At 45.8% G+C, this 18990-nt stretch overlaps 1 protein-coding gene across 3 annotated transcripts in view; it reads left to right on the forward strand.

The window, feature by feature from the left end:
• Positions 1-413: 413 nt before the first annotated feature.
• Positions 414-18990, forward strand: part of ap4e1 (adaptor related protein complex 4 subunit epsilon 1) — a 79162-nt gene continuing 60585 nt past the window's right edge. For 2 of the 3 annotated variants that reach the window (XM_080214045.1, XM_080214046.1), the window contains exons 1-4: positions 414-583; positions 7755-7826; positions 14596-14719; positions 16048-16121. In XM_080214045.1, coding sequence (XP_080070171.1) covers positions 452-583; positions 7755-7826; positions 14596-14719; positions 16048-16121 — 402 coding nt within the window. In that variant the 5' untranslated portion in view covers positions 414-451. Of the gene's footprint in view, positions 584-7754; positions 7827-14595; positions 14720-16047; positions 16122-18990 lie in introns of those variants that run through there. The other variant, XM_080214047.1, reaches the window with a different exon arrangement.

Below are 18990 nucleotides of genomic sequence, written 5' to 3' on the forward strand. Positions count from 1 at the left end.
CCCAAAAGGTTTAACCTGCAGCAGCAGCTGGCACAGGTTGCAGCACTGCCTCACTGCTGCCCCCCGGTGGCCGGGCCCAGGACTGCCTCACTGCTGCCCCCCGGTGGCCGGGCCCAGGACTGCCTCACTGCTGCCCCCCGGTGGCCGGGCCCAGGACTGCCTCACTGCTGCCCCCCGGTGGCCGGGCCCAGGACGGCCTCACTGCTGCCCCCCGGTGGCCGGGCCCAGGACGGCCTCACTGCTGCCCCCCGGTGGCCGGGCCCGGGAATGACACTGTCCCCGCCCCGGGTTTTGATAAAGTTTTCCGATTCAAACCGGAAGTGGCGGTGAGGGAGGAGGGCCCGAGGCTGAGGCGCCGCTTTCCGACCCCCGGACACCGGGCCGCAGCGGCGCCGCTCCCCCCGCTCCCCCCGTTCCCCGCTCCCGGACACCGGGCCGCAGCGGCGCCGCCATGAGCGATGTGATGGAGAAGACGCTGTCGGCGCTGCCGGGCCTCCTGTCCCTGGATCCCGGAGCCAAACTTTCCGCCGCCTCCAAACTCGGGGCTTTGATCCGGGGCGTCACCGAACTGGCGTCAAAACAGGTGGGGAGCAGAACCCCCCCCCCCCGACAAACCCCCCCCACCCCCGACAAACCCCCCCCACCCCCGACAAACCCCCTCCCCCCCCGACAAACCCCCCCCACCCCCGACAAACCCCCCCCACCCCCGACAAACCCCCTCCCCCCCCGACAAACCCCCTCCCCCCCCGACAAACCCCCCCCCCCGACAAACCCCCCCCACCCCCGACAAACCCCCTCCCCCCCCGACAAACCCCCCCCACCCCCGACAAACCCCCCCCACCCCCGACAAACCCCCCCCACCCCCGACAAACCCCCCCCCACCCCCGACAAACCCCCCCACCCCCGACAAACCCCCTCCCCCCCCCCGATCAGCCCCCAGATCACCCCCCCCGATCACCCCCCCACCCCCCCCAAACTAACACCCCCCACCCCCCCCGATCACCCCCCACCCCCCCCCAAACTAACACCCCCCAAACTAAACCCCCTCCCCCTCCCCTCCCATACTCTCAACCCTGTCTATCACCCTCCCCAACCAATCTAACCTAAATCCTAAACTCCTTTCCCAACTCCCCCAAATCATCTAACACTCTGTCCCCCACCCCACCATCCAAACCCCCATAACCCAACATAAACCACATCCCCAACCAAACTCCAACCTGAACCCATTTCCCCAATCCCCCAAATCACCTCTCCCTATCCCCACATCCAAACCCCCATCACCCGAACTCCTCTCTCCAACTCCACACACCTCCTCTCCCCCTGAATAGTGATTATGATGACTGCAGTTTTTTTGTGTTGATTGTTGAGAGATGCACCTTGCATCAGGGTGCATTCCCTGTTCCAGTTCGAATACTGACTGTGGGATATTTTACATCCACTTGAAATGGCAGATGGAGACTCTGGGTGACACAGTGGTGCCTCACAGCGTCAGGGACCTGGGTTCAGTTCCAGCCTCGGGTCGCTGTCTACGTGGAGTTTGCACATTCTCCCCGTGTCTGTGTCGATTTCCTCCGGGTGCTCCAGTTTCTTGTGCAATCCAAAGATGTGTGGGTTATATTGACTGGCCATGCTAAATTGGCCCTTAGTATCAGGGGGATTTAGCAGGATAAATGAGGTTTATGGGATTAGGACCTGGATGGAATTGTGGTCCGTATGAACTCGCTGGGCCAAATGGCCGCCTCTACTGTAGGGATTCTATGATTAATGCCTCACCTTTGACAGTGCAGCATTCCCCCAGTGTCTTCTGCCTCAGAAGTGATTTATTATTGAAACATATATACAGTGAAAAATATTGTTTCTTGCGCACAATTCATTCATAGAGAAGGAACGAGAGAGTGCAGAGTTACAGTCATAGCTGGGGTGTAAAGAAAGATCAACTTAATGCAAGGTAAATCCATTCAAAAGTCTGATGGCAGCAGGGAAGAAGCTGTTCTTGAGTCAGTTGGTATGTAACCTCAAACTTTTGCATCTTTTTCCCGATGGAAGAAGGTTGAAGAGAGAATGTCTGGGATGCATGGGGTCCCTGATGATGCTGCCACTGAGACGTGGCTGATGCTTGAGGGATAGGCAACTGGGAGAACTTGCTACTTTTCCAGAATTGCGTGGGATTTTTAACATTCACTACAAACCTTGGTAAGGATTGCAAGGACAGTGAGAAGTCTCACAACATCAGGTTAAAGTCCAACAGGTTTCTTTGGTAGCACAAGCCACAAGCTTTTGGAGCGCTGCTCCTTCAGGTGAGTGGGAATTCTGTTTAGAAACAGGGCATACAAAGATACAAACTCAATTTAAAACATAATGGTAGGAATGTAAGTCTTTACAGGTAATCAAGTCTTAAAGGTACAGGCAATGCAAGTGGAGAGTGGATTAAGCACAGGTTAAAAAGATGTGTATTGTCTCCAGCGAGGACAGTTAGTGAGATTTTGCAAGCCCAGGCAAGTTGTGGGGGTTACAGATAGTGTGATATGATCCCAAGATCCCGGTTGAGGCTGTCCTCATGTGTGGAACTTGGCTATCAGTTTCTGCTCAGCAATTCTGTGCTGTCGTGTACCGTGAAGGCCGCCTTGGAGAATGCTTACCCAAAGATCAGAGGCTGAATGCCCGTGACCGCTGAAGTGTTCGCCAACAGGAAGAGAACAGTCTTGCCTGGTGATTGTTGAGCGATGTTCATTCATCCGTTGTTGTAGTTTCTGCATGGTCTCCACAATGTACCATGCTTTGGGACATCCTTTCCTGCAGCATATCAGGTAGACAACATTGGCTGAGTTGCAAGAGTATGTGCTGTGTACCTGGTGGATGGTGTTCTCACGTGAGCTGATGGCATCCGTGTCGATGATCTGGGATGTCTTGCAGAGGTTGCTGTGGCAGGGTTGTGTAGTGTTGTCATTGTTCTCCTGAAGGCTGGGTGGTTTGCTGCGGACAATGGTCTCTTTGAGGTTGTGTGGTTATTTGAAGGCAAGAAATGGGAATGTGGGGATGGTCTTGGCGAGATGTTCGTCTTCATCGATGACATATTGAAGGCTACGGAGAAGATGTCGTAGCTTCTCTGCTCCGGGGAAGTACTGGACGACAAAGGGTACTCTGTCCGCCGTGTCCTGTGTTTGTCTTCTGAGGAGGTTGGTGTGGTTTTTCGCTGTGACATGTCAGAACTGTTGATCAATGAGTCAAGTTCCATATCCTGTTCTTATGAAGGCACCTGTTAGTGTCTGGTGGTGTCTGTTGCGATCCTCCCCATCTGAGCAGATCCTGTGTATATGGAGGGCTTGTCCATGGGGTGGCTCCTTTAACATGTTTAGGGTGGAAGCTGGAGAAGTGGAACACCGTGAGGTTATCTGTAGGCTTGCAGTACAGTGAGATGCTGAGGTGACCGTCCTTGATGGAGATATGTGTGTTTAAGAATGCAACCAATACCAGAGAGTAGTCCATGGTGAATCTGATGGTGGGATGGAACTTGTTGATGTCATCATATAGTTGTTTCAGTGATTATTCACCATGAGTCCAAAGGAAGAAAACATCATCGCGCTATCTAGTGTGTAGCATCGGTTGAAGGTCCTGTGCGGTGAAGAAGTCTTGTTCGAGTCTGTGCCATATTGCCATAAGATGTCGACATATTGAGGTGCGAATTTGGTCCCCATGGCTGTTCCGTGTGTCTGGATGAAGAACTGGCTGCTGAAGGTGAAGACATTGTGGTCCAGGATGAAATGGATGAGTTGGAAAATTGCATCTGGAGACTGGCAGTTGTCGACATTGAGTACTGAGGCAGTTGCAGCAATGCCATCATCATGGGGGATGCTGGTGTAGAGCACTGAGACATCCATTGTAACGAGGAGTGCCCCTGGTTCAACTGCTCCATGTGTGCTGAGTTTTTGTGGGATGTCCATAGTGTCGCGACAAAAGCTGGGGGTTCTTTGTGCATTGGATGTCAGGATGCCTTCGACATAGCCGGAGAGGTTCTCACACAGGGTCCCATTGCCCGATACGATGGGACGGCCGGGTGTGTTTGCCTTGTGTATCTTTGGGAGGCAGTAGAGATCTCCAAAGCAGACAGTACGTGGGAGAGTGCTCTGAAGGTCCGGATCAAAGGTCTTGATCAGTCTGTTGAGTTGATGGTTGTGTTCTTTGGTCGGATCTGCGGGCAACTGTCTGTTACCTGCAGATCAGTGTCTGCGACAACACGGAATGAGCAGGAACTGATAGCCAAGTCCTGCACACATGAGGACGGCCTCAACCAGGATCTTGGGTTTATGTCACACTATCTGTAACCCCCACGACTTGCCTGGACTTGCAAAATCTCACTAACTGTTCTGCCTGAGGACAATACATATCTCTTTAACCTGTGCTTAACCCTTTTTCCAGTCACATTGTCTGTACCTTTAAGACTTGATTACCTGTAAAGACTCGCATTCCGACCATTATTTTGTAAATTGAGTTTATGTCTCAAGAAAATGAAGGGAACAGACTGACAGAAATAAGAGGGTTTCAACAGAGTGAATTTTGAGTCTTAGTCTTGAATTTGTTTCCCGTTGTTTGTTATCGTTTTGGGTTAAGTTTTTTGATGGCAGTTGCTGGGAACCCTTCCTGCCTATGATGTTTATTTTGATGGCATTTTTAATAGTGTTGGTATCATTACAGAAATAAATTGTAGTGTATTGCCTTAAAATCCTGTTGTCAGTCTACACTGTACAGGATTGTTGTAGTCATGCAGGTATTTCATGGAGTATAGTTAGTGTTCCCTGTTGTTCATGTTTTGAGTATGCCGTGCACTTATTTACAAAATAACATGGTTGAGAATTTCTGCTCGGTTTTGACAATTCACTATTTTCTATAATTGAACTTATTACAAATAGATAATTGTTTGAGAATATTTATAAAACGTTGAGTTGAATCAGCATCAAAGTAGGAACAGCAGTTGCGTTATTCTGAATAATATTTGTATTTTGTTCACAGCAGGTCTGTCAAGATTTAAATAGGCGAAAGAGGTGAATGAATTGAGCATAATGCTTCTATACCAGAACCGAAACAACATTTTGCTTTCTTGAAACAGAATGTTTAGTTTTAGTTTATTTATTACCGTCACAAGTAAGCTTACATTCACATTGCAATGAAGTTACTGTGAAAATTCCCTCGCAGTCACACTCTAGGGCCTGTTTGAGTACAGTGAGGGAGAATTTAGCACGTCTTTTGCACTGTGGGAGGAAACTGGGGCACCCAGAAGAAACCTACGCAGTTACAGGGAGAACGTGCAAACTCCCTACAGACCAGCGACCCAAGCTGGGAATCGAACCCAAGTCTCTGGCACTGTGAGGCAGCAGTGCTAACCACAGTAGCAATCTTCTCAAACATAGAGAAATTAGGCCCAGAGAGATCAATATTGCCATTATTTTATGTGATTGAACATTTGCTGAATGTTAAGTTTTTTTTGTGTATAGTTTCCATTATTGAGTTTTTCAGAGGTTCATAAGGTCAGGACCTGATACTGGTGGCTTTGAGGATCCCTGTCCTGGAGGTCATGTTGAACTTTGGGACAGTTTGAATTTTCAATGGGCTGCCGATGCAGGGAGGTAAGACACTTGCGCCCCATTAATGGCTCCTTGAGCTCCTTCAGGAGTTTCTTAAAGAGCCTGTGCAGAAAGAAATTTAAATTTTCAACTTTTTTTTTTCCCAGTGAGCCCCAACAGTCTTGTGCCGAGCAGTGATCAGCTGTTGTGTTCTCTACAGGGCCCGAATAAATTTGTTTGGAGGTGATTTTTGGAGGAATCTGTGGGGAAAACTGGTGTGAACGCTGGCAGGTAACTTGTCTGCCTTGTTTAACCACTGACCACCTTCCACTTCCTGCTTGAATCTGCAAGATAGCAGCAGCCCCCAACATGGCTGCTGCTTTGCCAGAAAAGCAGTTCTCTATGCCTTGAGGCAGTTGGTGCCTCTAATGGGGCACCGGGCTTGCTGTGGGGCCAATTGGGCTATTTGAATTTTGTGTGGGCTAAGAGAGGCATAGAATTCATCCAGGTACCTGGATCCTGACCCCATGTCTCTCCCATATATCGTTGAGAGCAATTACTGCTGTGTGCTCTTGGGGTGAAGTTTACAAAATATTTTCACTTCTGCATCAATGATAAGCAATTGCTTTTCAATTCCTTTTATGTAGAATCTAGAATTGTTCACAAAAGTAATTCCATAGAAAGTAATCACAATCAGATCAGGTAAAACATGCAATTGTGATTAGAATTTTAATGTATCTAAACCAGCGACTACACAATCTATCTTTCACCCTCACCCTCCCCTCTCTCATTTAGAATCCTACAAGGCAGTTTGGTCCATCACAAGAACATAAGAACATAAGAAATAGGAGCAGGAGTAGGCCATCCAGCCCTTCGAGCCTGCCCCGCCATTCAATAAGATCATGGCTGATCTGTCGCTGCTCAGTTCCACTTTCCCGCCCTCTCCCCATAACCCTTAATCCCCTCTCCTATCAAAAACCCATCAACCCGCGTCTTAAAAATATTTAGCGAGGCAGCCTCCACCACTTCAACGGGCAGAGAATTCCAGAGATTCACCACCCTTTGAGTGAAGAAGTTCCTCCTCAACTCCGTTCTAAACCACCCCCCTTTTATCTTGAGGCTGTGCCCCCTAGTCCTACTGTCTTTTTTGAGCGGGAAGAGTCTTTCCACCTCTATCCTATCCATCCCATTCATCATCTTATACGTCTCAATGAGATCTCCTCTCATTCTTCTAAACTCTAACGAGTACAAGCCCAGTTTATTCAGCCTCTCCTCATAGCTCAATCCCCTCAACTCCGGTATCAGCCTAGTAAACCTCCTCTGCACTCCCTCCAAGGCCAAAATGTCTTTGCGCAGGTGCGGCGCCCAAAAATGCACACAGTACTCCAGTTGCGGCCTCACCAATGCCCTATACAGCTGCAGCAAGATCTCCCTACTTTTATATGCCTGTTCCAGTTCTCCAAAAGTGCTACAATTGATCCTACACCTCTGCTCTCTCTCCCAAAGCCAGTCCAAGTTTTTCTCTCTATCCATTCTGAGTTATTATTGAATTTGCTGCCATCAGGTAATGCATCCCAGGTCATTGTAACTCACCTGAAGAGAAAAAAGAAGATTCAATCAAGTTAAACATGCAGAGGAACCCCTGCCAAACTGCTTGGACCTGGTGGTTAGAAGATAAATGGTGGATACATCATTTGGATCATTGTAACTCAGACATTTGGAATGGAACCCACAGTTTCCCCAACCCAAACACAAAGGCCAGAGTATCTGTTGGTGTGGCTCTGCCCAGAGTTCTGACCAAGTTTTGGTACAAAGCGTAGCCTCCTGATATTAACTCTATTGTCATGGTAAAATTCCAAGCAGTTTTCTGGATTGATGTTCCATCCGGTGTATTGCTGAACTGTTTGAATAATTTCCACAACTGTTTTCCATTTCCTTAAGATTTTTGTCATAGAAAATATTGACACATTTTGGAATCCTTCGAAACTAATTTGTAAAATGATCATATCATACCTGCTCTATAACATTGCATTCTGTGGATACATCTGCCTTAACAATTAGATTATGGACTGAAAAAAGTTACTGTTATCTGTTCAAGTGCTCTCATTTTGTCAGTAAATAATTCAAACCTAAGTTAGAACTCATCATGTTTAAATGTTTCATTTTGTATTAACATTTAAATGTTTTTGATTTTAGGATGAGGAGAAATTGATAAAGAAGGAATTGGCTGCATTAAAAGAACAGGTGTCTGCTCCTACCACATCACTGGTAAGAATCATCCTTGCAGTAAGTGGTCTATATGATGCGATTGTGTCTGGAAGCTCAGTACAGCATCTTTTGTGCATGCTCTCAATTAATAGCGGTATTGCGCTTTAAGACAGATTCCCCAGTTGCTGGGTCAAGTATATATTAAAATCACATTTCAATGTAACATTTTAAAAAACAATATTTAAAGTTTTAGTGTTTATTTATTAGTGTCACAAGTAGGCTTACATTAACACAGCAATGAAGTTGCAGTGAAAATTATCTAGTCACCACACTCGGGTGCCTGTTCGGGTTCACTGAGGGAGAATTTAGCCAGGCCAATGCACACAATCTGCATGTCTCTTGGACTGTGGGAGGAAACCAGAGCACCCGGACGAAACCCACGCAGACATGGGAAGAAGATGCAAACTCCACACAAACAGTGACCCAACCTGGGAATCGAACCTGGATCCCTCGCGCTGTGAAGCAGCCGTGCTAACCACTGTGCCAAGATTTCATCTTGGTTGAGAAATCTTAAGTAAAGTACATGGTCAATAAACACAGGGCAGCATCAAGGGTGAAGAGATGAGAGACTTCGAAAGCTGCAATTGAAAATTGAACCAGTGTGTTCATATGCAAATGAGCTGTAGCTGAAAAATCTTTTATAGTCAGCATTTTCTGTTGTATAATTTTGAACAAATGTTTCTCTTAAAACCCCTTGGATAGATTTCCATTTTTCATTTTTAAGACTTATTTTCTGTTAACTGTTTTTTCTTTTAAAGACCCTGGGTTATCAACATTCCATATTTAGAAATTCTTTTACTTTCATTTATGGGATGTGGACATTGCTGGCAAGGCCAGCATTTATTGCCCATCCCTAACTGACCTTTTAAATTTGATTTATTATTGTCACGTGTATTAGTATGCAGTGAAAGGTATTGTTTCTTCTGTGCTATACAGACAAAGCATACTGTTCATAGAGAAGGAATGGATAGAGTGCAGAATGTAGCGTTACAGTCACAGCTTTGTCCTTGCTAGGCTGTTTCGGAAGATCACATGTAGGCCAGAACTGGTAAGGATGGCAAATTTTCCTCCTTGAAGGACATGAGTGAACCAAATATGTTCTTACGACAAACAGCAATGGTTTCATGCTCAGCATTAGACTTTTAATTAAATTCAAATTCCATCATCTGCTTGGTGGGATTTGAACGTGCATCCCCAGAGCATTATCCTGGGTATCAGTGACAAAACCACTACACTATCATCTCCTCGTCAGGGGAGGTGGTGTCACTGAAGTGCACATTTGATAAGAATTTTATTGGTGGAAATACGATTAGCATTTGAATTAAAGTATAATCTGACAATTAACTAAAACTGCACTGTTGTCTAGCGGGTGGAGAGATCATTTTGTTTCAGAACTTATTTGGTTTATTTAAGTTTGAACACTTTGTTTTCTTGTGGGAAGTACAATAAATATATTCTTTAATCATATTTTTGAAGCTGTATTTCAGAGCTGGGAGAGAATAATCAGACAGTGTTTCTGAGTTAATTGCTGACTAGTGTGCCTGCCGGGAATAAACAGTGTGGACATTAGTTGAAAGCTGGAGCAAGTTTGGTGCAATGACCCTGCAATTGAATGGCTTTCCAGCACCTCCTGCCACAGCTCACTGGTGAATGATGATTATTTGGGTGGGGGACCTATTAGTGAACACTGTCAGAAAAACCAACTCATGATGAGGACACACATTTCAAAGTTTATTAATTAGGCACAAATAGACTTACATTAACACTGCAATAAGGTTACTGTGAAAATCTCCTAGTTGCCACACTCCAGCGCCTGTTCGGGTACACTGAGGGAGAATTTAGCATGGTGTGCCGCACCTGCGCAAAGATATTTTGGCCTTGGAGGGAGTGCAGAGGAGGTTTACTAGGCTGATACCGGAGTTGAGGGGGTTGAACTATGAGGAGAGGCTGAATAAACTGGGCTTGTACTCGTTAGAGTTTAGAAGAATGAGGGGAGATCTCATTGAACATAGAACATAGAACATAGAACATTACAGCGCAGAACAGGCCCTTCGGCCCACGATGTTGCGCCGACCAGTTACAAAAACAATGACCCACTAGCCTATACCAATCCCTTTTCGTCCATAAACCTATCCAGAGATCTCTTAAACGCCCCCAAACTAGACGCATTTACAACTGCAGCAGGCAGGGCATTCCAATCCCTCACCACCCGCTGGGTAAAGAACCTACCCCTGACATCCGTCCTGTAGCTACCCCCCCTTAATTTAAAGCCATGCCCCCTTGTGCTAGCTTTCTCCATCCGAGGAAAAAGGCTATCACTATCCACCCTATCTAAACCTCTAATCATCTTATATGTTTCAATAAGATCCCCTCTTAGCCGCCTTCTTTCCAACGAAAACAACCCTAAATCCCTCAGTCTCTCCTCATAGGACCTCCCCACCATACCAGGCACCATCCTAGTAAACCTCCTCTGCACCCTCTCCAACGCCTCCACATCCTTCTTGTAATGCGGGGACCAGAACTGCACACAATACTCCAAGTGCGGCCGCACTAGAGTAGTGTACAGTTGCAACATTACACTGCGACTCCTAAATTCAATCCCCCTACCAATAAACGCCAAGACACCGTACGCCTTCTTAACAACCTTATCTACTTGATTCCCAACTTTCAGGGATCTATGTACACACACACCTAGATCCCTCTGTTCATCCACACTATTCAAAGTCCTCCCGTTAGCCCTATACTCGACACATCTGTTGCTCCTACCAAAGTGAATTACCTCACACTTCTCCGCATTAAATTCCATCCGCCACCTCTCGGCCCAGCTCTGCAACCTATCTAAGTCTCCCTGCAGACTATGACACCCTTCCTCACAATCTACCACACCTCCAATTTTGGTGTCATCAGCAAATTTACTAATCCACCCAACTATACCCTCATCCAGATCATTAATAAAAATTACAAACAACAGTGGCCCCAAAACAGATCCCTGAGGCACACCACTCGTAACTGTACTCCATGATGAATATTTACCATCCACCACCACCCTCTGTCTCCTATCTGATAGCCAATTCCTGATCCAACTTCCTAGATTACCCACAATCCCATACATCTGCATTTTCTGCAGAAGCCTACCATGGTGAACCTTATCGAACGCCTTACTAAAATCCATGTATACCACGTCAACTGCCTTGCCCCCATCCACCTCTTTGGTCACCTTCTCAAAAAACTCAATAAGGTTAGTAAGGCACGACCTACCCGCTACAAAACCATGCTGACTATTTCTAATCAATTCATTACACTCCAAATAACTATAAATCCTATCCCTAATAATTTTTTCTAAAACCTTGCCCACAACAGAAGTAAGACTCACTGGTCTATAATTCCCGGCAAAGTCTCTGTTCCCCTTCTTAAACAATGGGACAACATTCGCTATCCTCCAATCCTCCGGGACTACACCAGAGACCAATGACGACCTGAAGATCTGAGCCAGAGGCTCTGCAATCACCTCTCTAGCCTCCCAGAGAATCCTAGGGTAGATCCCATCCGGACCAGGGGACTTATCTATTTTCAGCCCCTCAAGAATTTCCAGCACATCCCCTTTATCAACCGTAATACTGTCTATTTTACACCCCTGCAACCCAATGTCCTCCTCAGCTATATTCATGTCCCCCTGCGTGAACACCGAAGAGAAATATTGGTTCAATACTTCTCCAATCTCCTCCGGTTCCACACACAACTTCCCCCTGCTGTCTGTAACTGGCCCTAATCTTGCCCTGACCAACCTTCTGTTCTTGACATACCTATAGAACGCCTTAGGATTCTCCTTAATCCTATCAGCCAAAGTCTTCTCATGTCCTCTTTTAGCCCTTCTCAACTCACTCTTCAACTCCCTCCTAGCCAATCTAAAGCTTTCTAGTGCACTATCTGAGCCCTCCAATCTCATCCGAACATAAGCCTCCTTTTTCTTTTTAACCATCGACTCAACTCTTTTAGTGCACCACGGTTCCCTAGATCTACCAAATCCACCATGCCTGACAGGGACATACCTATCAAGGACTCGCAGTAGCTGCTCCTTGAAAAAACTCCACATTTCAGACGTTCCCAGTCCCTGTAATCCCCTAATCCAATCCATGCTTCCTAACTCACTCCTGATAGCCTCATAATCGCCCTTACCCCAGCTAAAATTGCTGACCCGAGGTTCATGCCTATCTCTTCCCATCACTAAGGTGAACGTAACCGAATTGTGGTCACTATCACCAAAATGCACACCAACTTCCAAGTCTAGCACCTGGTCTGGCTCATTTCCCAGCACCAAATCCAATATAGCCTCACCTCTAGTTGGCCTGTCTACATACTGAGACAAAAAACCTTCCTGCACGCTCTGTACAAACACTGACCCCTCTAGCGAGCTAGAACTATAGCAACTCCAATCAATATTCGTAAAGTTAAAGTCCCCCATAACAATTACCCTATTACTTTCACTCCTAACCAGGATTGTCTCCGCAATCCTTTCCTCAACCTCTCTAGAACTTTTAGGAGGTCTATAAAAGACTCCCAACAGGGTGACCTCTCCTCTCCTATTTCTAATCTCCGCCCATACTACCTCAACTGACAAGTCCTCATCAAACTTTCTCTCCGACACTGTGATACAGTCCTTGACTAGCAATGCTACCCCACCCCCCCTTCTACCTTCTTCTCTACTCCGACTAAAGCATTTGTACCCCGGAACCTGCAACATCCATTCCTGACCCTGCTCTATCCAAGTCTCAGAAATGGCCACAACATCAAAGTCCCAGGTACTGATCCACGCTGCAAGTTCATCCACTTTATTGCGAATACTCCTCGCATTAAAGTACACGCATTTCAAACCCTGCTCCGCCCCACCCCCACTATGCCGTGCCTTGCATTCCCCAACTATGCCCCCCTCACTTTCACCCCCTTTCCTCACTATCCCTCCCCCCCTCCGACTCAGTTTAAACCTTCCTGCATCGCTTTTGCAAATTTACCCCCCAGGATATTGATTCCCCTCTGGTTCAGGTGTAGACCATCCCTCTTATAGAGGTCCCACCTTCCCCAGAATGAGCCCCAATTGCTCAAGTACCTGAACCCCTCCCTCCTGCACCATCCCCTCAGCCACGAGTTCAAACTTTCCCTCTCCCTATTCCTCTCTAAACTATCCCGTGGCACAGGCAAGAGTCCAGATATAACTACTCTTTCTGACTTCGCCTTGAGTTTCCACCCCAACTCCATAAATCTTTGCTTAATATCCCCTTCCCTTAATCTCCCTATGTCATGTGTCCCCACATGAACTATAACTTGGGGTTGATCTCCCTCTCCCCTAAGAGTCCTGAATACTCTGTCCGATACATCCTGGACCCCAGCCCCTGGTAGGCAACACACCAGCCCAGAGTCCCTACCCTTACCTCCAACTCTCCTATCCGTCCCCATAACTGTGGAGTCCCCAATCACGAGGCCCAATCTCTTACCCCTAACCACCTGAGGCTTGCCAATAGGCTCACCCCCAGAGACCTGCTCCCTTTGGCTATCCCCAGTTGATTTCTCCTCAACTGTAGCCTCCAGGACCGAAAACCTATTTTGGAGGGGAACAGCCCCAGGGGATTGTCCCCCCAACTGCTTTTTGCCCCTCTTCCTGGCAGTGACCCAAGACTTATTCCTAGGAGTGACTATCTCCTTATAACTCCTTTCTATGTCCTGCTCCACTTCCCGAATTATACGGAGCTCCTCTAATTCCCCTTCCAGCTCCTTTACACGCTCCTCCAGAAACTGCAATCTAACACACTTCCCACAAGTAAAATCACCTGAAACACTGTGGGAGTCCCTCACTACATACATCCCACAGGAGATGCAGCTTACAGCCTGAACTGCCATCCCTGAATCAATTACCAGCAGAAAAGTAAAAATATAAAAAAAAACTTCCCTCACACTTATAATTAGGTTAGAGGAGGTGGAAGGGTGGGATTCTCTACCAGTGTAGAGAATCGGGAATCCTCTCTGCACTAATTTATAGTGTTAGGGGCACGAGAAAAAAAAACTACAACTACCGGTAAGCGTCCTAGTGACGACTTCCGGTTTCTAACTAATTTAAAAAAAAACCGCCGAAACTCGCGACTTAGCACTAAAAATAAAAAGTTAAACGGAATAAACAGAAAAATATACCTTGTTTTTGCCTCCTCGCACGCCCAAAAATCGCTGAGACGTATAAGATGATGAATGGGATGGATAGGATAGAGGTGGAGAGACTCTTCCCGCTCAGAAAGGACAGTAGGACTAGGGGGCACAGCCTCAAGATAAAAGGGGGGCGGTTTAGAACGGAGTTGGGGAGGAACTTCTTCACTCAAAGGGTGGTGAATCTCTGGAATTCTCTGCCCGTTGAAGTGGTGGAGGCTGCCTCGCTAAATATTTTTAAGACGCGGGTTGATGGGTTTTTGATAGGAGAGGGGATTAAGGGTTATGGGGAGAGGGCGGGAAAGTGGAACTGAGCAGCGACAGATCAGCCATGATCTTATTGAATGGCGGGGCAGGCTCGAAGGGCTGGATGGCCTACTCCTGCTCCTATTTCTTATGTCTTATGTCAATGCACCTAACCAGCACATCTGTCAGACTGTTGGAGGAAATCCACGCAGATACAGGGAGAATGTGCAAACTCCACACACACTGATCCAAGCTGGGAATCAAACCCGGCGCTGTGAGACAGCAGTGCTAACCTCCGTGCCACCAGTAAACCTTTGCTCTCTTCCTATTACAGAAACAGATGCGAGAATGTTTGGTGCGACTGATCTACTGTGAAATGCTGGGGTACGAGGCATCCTTTGGATATATTCATGCTATCAAACTAGCTCAACAGGGTAGTCTGATGGAAAAAAGAGTTGGTATGTTGCCTCCTCAAGCATTGATTAAATAACTTTTTAAAAAGTAAATATATTTAACTTGCCTGGTGGTACGACCCAGGTAATTTAACATTACAAAGCAGGAGAATTGCAGGCCTGATTACTGGAGTGGTCTGCTGATCAGTAAGAAGGATTGTACACTATTTTTTGAATACAAAGAGCAATATTGTACAGAATTTCTGCTGCTTGTGATTTAATAACCTCTGTTAAGTTGCACAAGTAAATGTCTAGTGAGGATTGATTGGTTATTTTCCTCCTCAATGATGAGATAAATTAACATGCCTCTTTTCTCTAGGTAAAGCAGTAAGAATCAGAGCATGGTTACAGCACAGAAGGGGGCCATTTGGCCCATCGTGTCCATGCTGCCTCCCTAATTAGAGCATCTCATTAGTCCCACTAAAGTAAAGATTTTTTTAAAAAAGCTTATTTATTAGTCACAAGTAAGGCTTACGTTAACACTGCAATGAAATTGCTGTGGAATTCCCCAAGTCGCCGCAGTCCAGCGCCTGTTCGGGTCAGTGCATCTAACCACATCTTTCAGACTGTGGGAGCAAACTGGAGCACCTGGAGGAAACCCATGCAGACATGGGGAGAATGTGCAGACTCCACACAGACAGTGACCTAAGTGGGAATCGAACCTGGGTCCCTGGTGCTGTGAAGCAGCAGTGCTAACCACTTTGCAACCGTGTCGCCCTTTACTCTGTCTTCTCTCTGCAGCTCAGCATATTTTTAATCTTCAGAAAAGTGTCCCATTCTCTTTCTCAAACCACGATTGAATCTGCGTCCACCACATTCTCAGACAGTGCACTCCAGATCCTAACCACTCCAAATTTGTGAATGGTTAACTGGTCATTTTATTGTAAATAACATGGCAATATACCCCAAAATAACTTTTGGCCTGGAACTGTAACCTCTCTGATCAAAATGCTTGGGACCAAGTCATTTCTGAATTTTGGACTTTTTTGAATTATAAAATGACATTAGAATGTCTAACCAAAAACACCAATATAAATATTTACCTGAATGTAAAACAGTGATAGAACTTTACAACTGGTAATAGAACTGGTTATATAGATACTGTAACTTCAATTTTTCTCCTCAAAGTACTGTACTAAAAGGATGCGAATGATACTTGTGTCTGCTCAAAATAATTTCTGGACACTCAAAGTTTCTGGACTCGAGGACTTGGATTGAAGGTTTCACTGAAACATTTGACTTGTTATCCTGAAATTCTGCAGTGGCAATAACAGCGGGAATTGCACTGGAATTACTTGATATACATTCCAATTTACATTTCGTTTCTTTGCTAGGTTATTTGGCCGTTTCTCTCTTTCTGAGTGAAAGCCATGAGCTGCTGCTACTGCTCGTGAACACTGTATTAAAGGTAAGAAAAGGTGGTATATTGAATCAATCCTAACTGTTTCATAGAAAATGCTGATTTGCATCAGTCAAGTTAATTTGCAAACTCTGCCTTCACATTAACTTTCTTGCAGTGTTAATGCAAGCCTTACTTGTGACTAATAAACAAACTTTATGATCATAGAATCTACGCACGGAGACAAGCCCTTTGGCCCAAACTACTCCATGCTGACTGAAATGCCCATCTAAGCTAACCCCATTTGCCTGCATTTGGCCCATATCCCTCTAAACCTTTCCAATCCATGTAACTGCCCTTTTAAATGCTGTAAATGTCCCTGCCTCAACCACTTCCTCTGGCAGCTCACTCCACATATGTATCACCCTCTGTATAAAAAAAGTTGCTCCTCAGGTTTCCATTAATTCTCTCCCTTCTTAATTCAAGCCTGTACCCTCTAGTTGTTGATTTCCCCAACCCTGGGAAAAAGACTGAGTGCATTCACCCTATACATGCCCTTCATGATCTTACACACCTCTATAAGATCACCCCTCAATTTCCTCCGCTACAAAGAAAAGTGTCCTCACCTGTCCAATCTCTCCCTATAACTCAGTCCCTTGAGTCCCAGCAACATCCTTGTAAATCTCTTCTGCACTCTCTCCAGCTTAATAACATCTTTCCTATAGCAATGTGACCAAAACTGAACACAATACTCCAGGTGCGGCCTCACCAACATCCCATACAACTGCAACATAACTTCCCAATGTCTATACTCAACTATATTGTACTCTATAAATACCATCAGCAAGGATGTAATGCTAATAAAAATGTTTTGCAGTGTTTTTGTTTTTTGTGATCATACAGATGCATTTACTTACCATTTTGCAAGTTACTTCCCTACGCTCTATAAATCCTTACTCTAAAACAAAAATTCTCACCTTTTCCCTCAGGTTTCCTTTAGAGTCATAAAGGTGTTTTTTAAAAGACAAAATTGTACCTGCCTCTATTACTGCCTCTGGCAGCTCGTTCCAGACACTCACCGCCCTCTGAAAAATTGCTCCTCTGGACCCTGTTGTACCTCTCCCCTCTGACCTTAAACCTATGCCTTCTAGTTTTACACTCTGCTATCTACCTTATCTAATTTCTGACCCATACTGATTCTGGCAAAGCTCCTGGTTTATGGTAACTCAATAAATCAAGTTCTGTTTTTATTGTTTTGTGGTGACTTACACAACTTTATTCATTTTTTTCTTTGAAAATCCCAAACTATAGAATCAGATACTGGCTAGAATTATTCTGTGCCAGTTCTCAGACCACTTGAATTGTTTAAAATGTATTTATTAGTGTCACGAATAGTCTTACATTAACACTGCAATGAAGTTTTTGTGAAAATCCCCTAGTTGCCACCACACTCTGGCACCTGTTCGGGTACACTGAGGCAGAATTTAGCATGACCAGTGAACCTAACCACGTCTTTGGACTGTGGGAGGAAATCGGAGCACCCTGAGGAAACCCACACAGACATGGGGAGAACATACACACTCTGCACAGAGCTGGGAATTGAACCCTGTCGCTGTGAGGCAGCAGTGCTGACCACTGTGCCAACGTGTCGCAAATTGTGACTCACTTTTCGTGTTTGAATGGGTCAGTGCAGCTGACCTGCTGTGAACCAGCCACCCCGCAAGTATCAGCATTGAGCAGAAATAAAGATCAGGGAAACGTCAGCAAAAATGTGACTTTTTTTTAAAAGGAGGCTTATAAAAGAACAATGAGTGAATATTTCTGCATTGTCAGATGAAGAATACTCTGTGTGGCTGATGGAGGGAGTGTATGTTGGAGGTTTTGGACGGATTGCCAATCAGAGCAGCTGCTTTGTTGGGTCTGTCAGAGTGAAGCTCCAATGAAACTACAGAAATTCGACACCAACCAGGACAAAGCAGCCCGCCTGTTTGGCACCCCATCCACCATTTTAAACATTCGTTCCCTCCACCACTGACAGACAGTGGCAGCTGTGCGCACCATCTACAAGGTGCACTGCAGCAGATCACCAAAGCTATTTTGACAGCCCCTTCCACACTTGTGACCTCTATCACTTTGGACAAGGACAACAGATGTATGGGGACACCACCAACTTCAGGTTTTCACCCAAGCAACACATCATCCTGACTTGAAACTATATTGTCATTCCTTCCCTGTAGAGAGAGAAACGGTGGTAATACTTCAAGTCGATGACCTTTCAAAAAGTGACCATTAGTCATGTTAACTCTACAATTACTATGTATTTGATAGTGGTAAAAATACTGGCACATCAAATTAAAATGCACAACAATCATAGCATAGTTGCAGCACAGAAGGAGGCCATTTGATCAATTGTGTCCATGCTGGAGCAATTCACCTAGTCATAAATAGGCTAACATTAACACTGCAATGAAGTTACTGTAAAAATCTCCTGCTGGCTACACTCTGGCGCCTGTTTGGGTCATGATGTGGAGATGCCGGCGTTGGACTGGGGTAAACACAATAAGAAGTCTGACAACACCAGGTTTAAGTCCAGCCGATTTATTTGATAGTAAATTCACAAGCTTTCAAGGTTTGCCTCTTTGTCAGGTGAATGAAGAGTACTGGCAGTCTGAGGCTAGTACACTCCATTCACCTGATGAAGAGGCAAACCTCAAGCTTGTGAATTTAGCCTGTTTGGGTGCACAGAAGGAGAATTTAGCATGGCACCTAACCAGCTTTGGGCTGTGGGAGGAAATCAGGGCACCTGGAAGAAACCCACGCAGACAAGGGGAGAACATGCAGACTCTGCTCAGTGACCCAAGCTAGAAATTGAACCTGGGTCTCCTGTGTTGAGAGGCAGAAGTACTAACCACTGTGCTGTCCATGATGTCACCCCCCA

The sequence above is a fragment of the Carcharhinus amblyrhynchos genome, chromosome 28 (assembly GCF_965287045.1).
Source record: "Carcharhinus amblyrhynchos chromosome 28, sCarAmb.v2.hapA, whole genome shotgun sequence".
NCBI classification, from domain to species: Eukaryota; Metazoa; Chordata; class Chondrichthyes; order Carcharhiniformes; family Carcharhinidae; genus Carcharhinus; species Carcharhinus amblyrhynchos.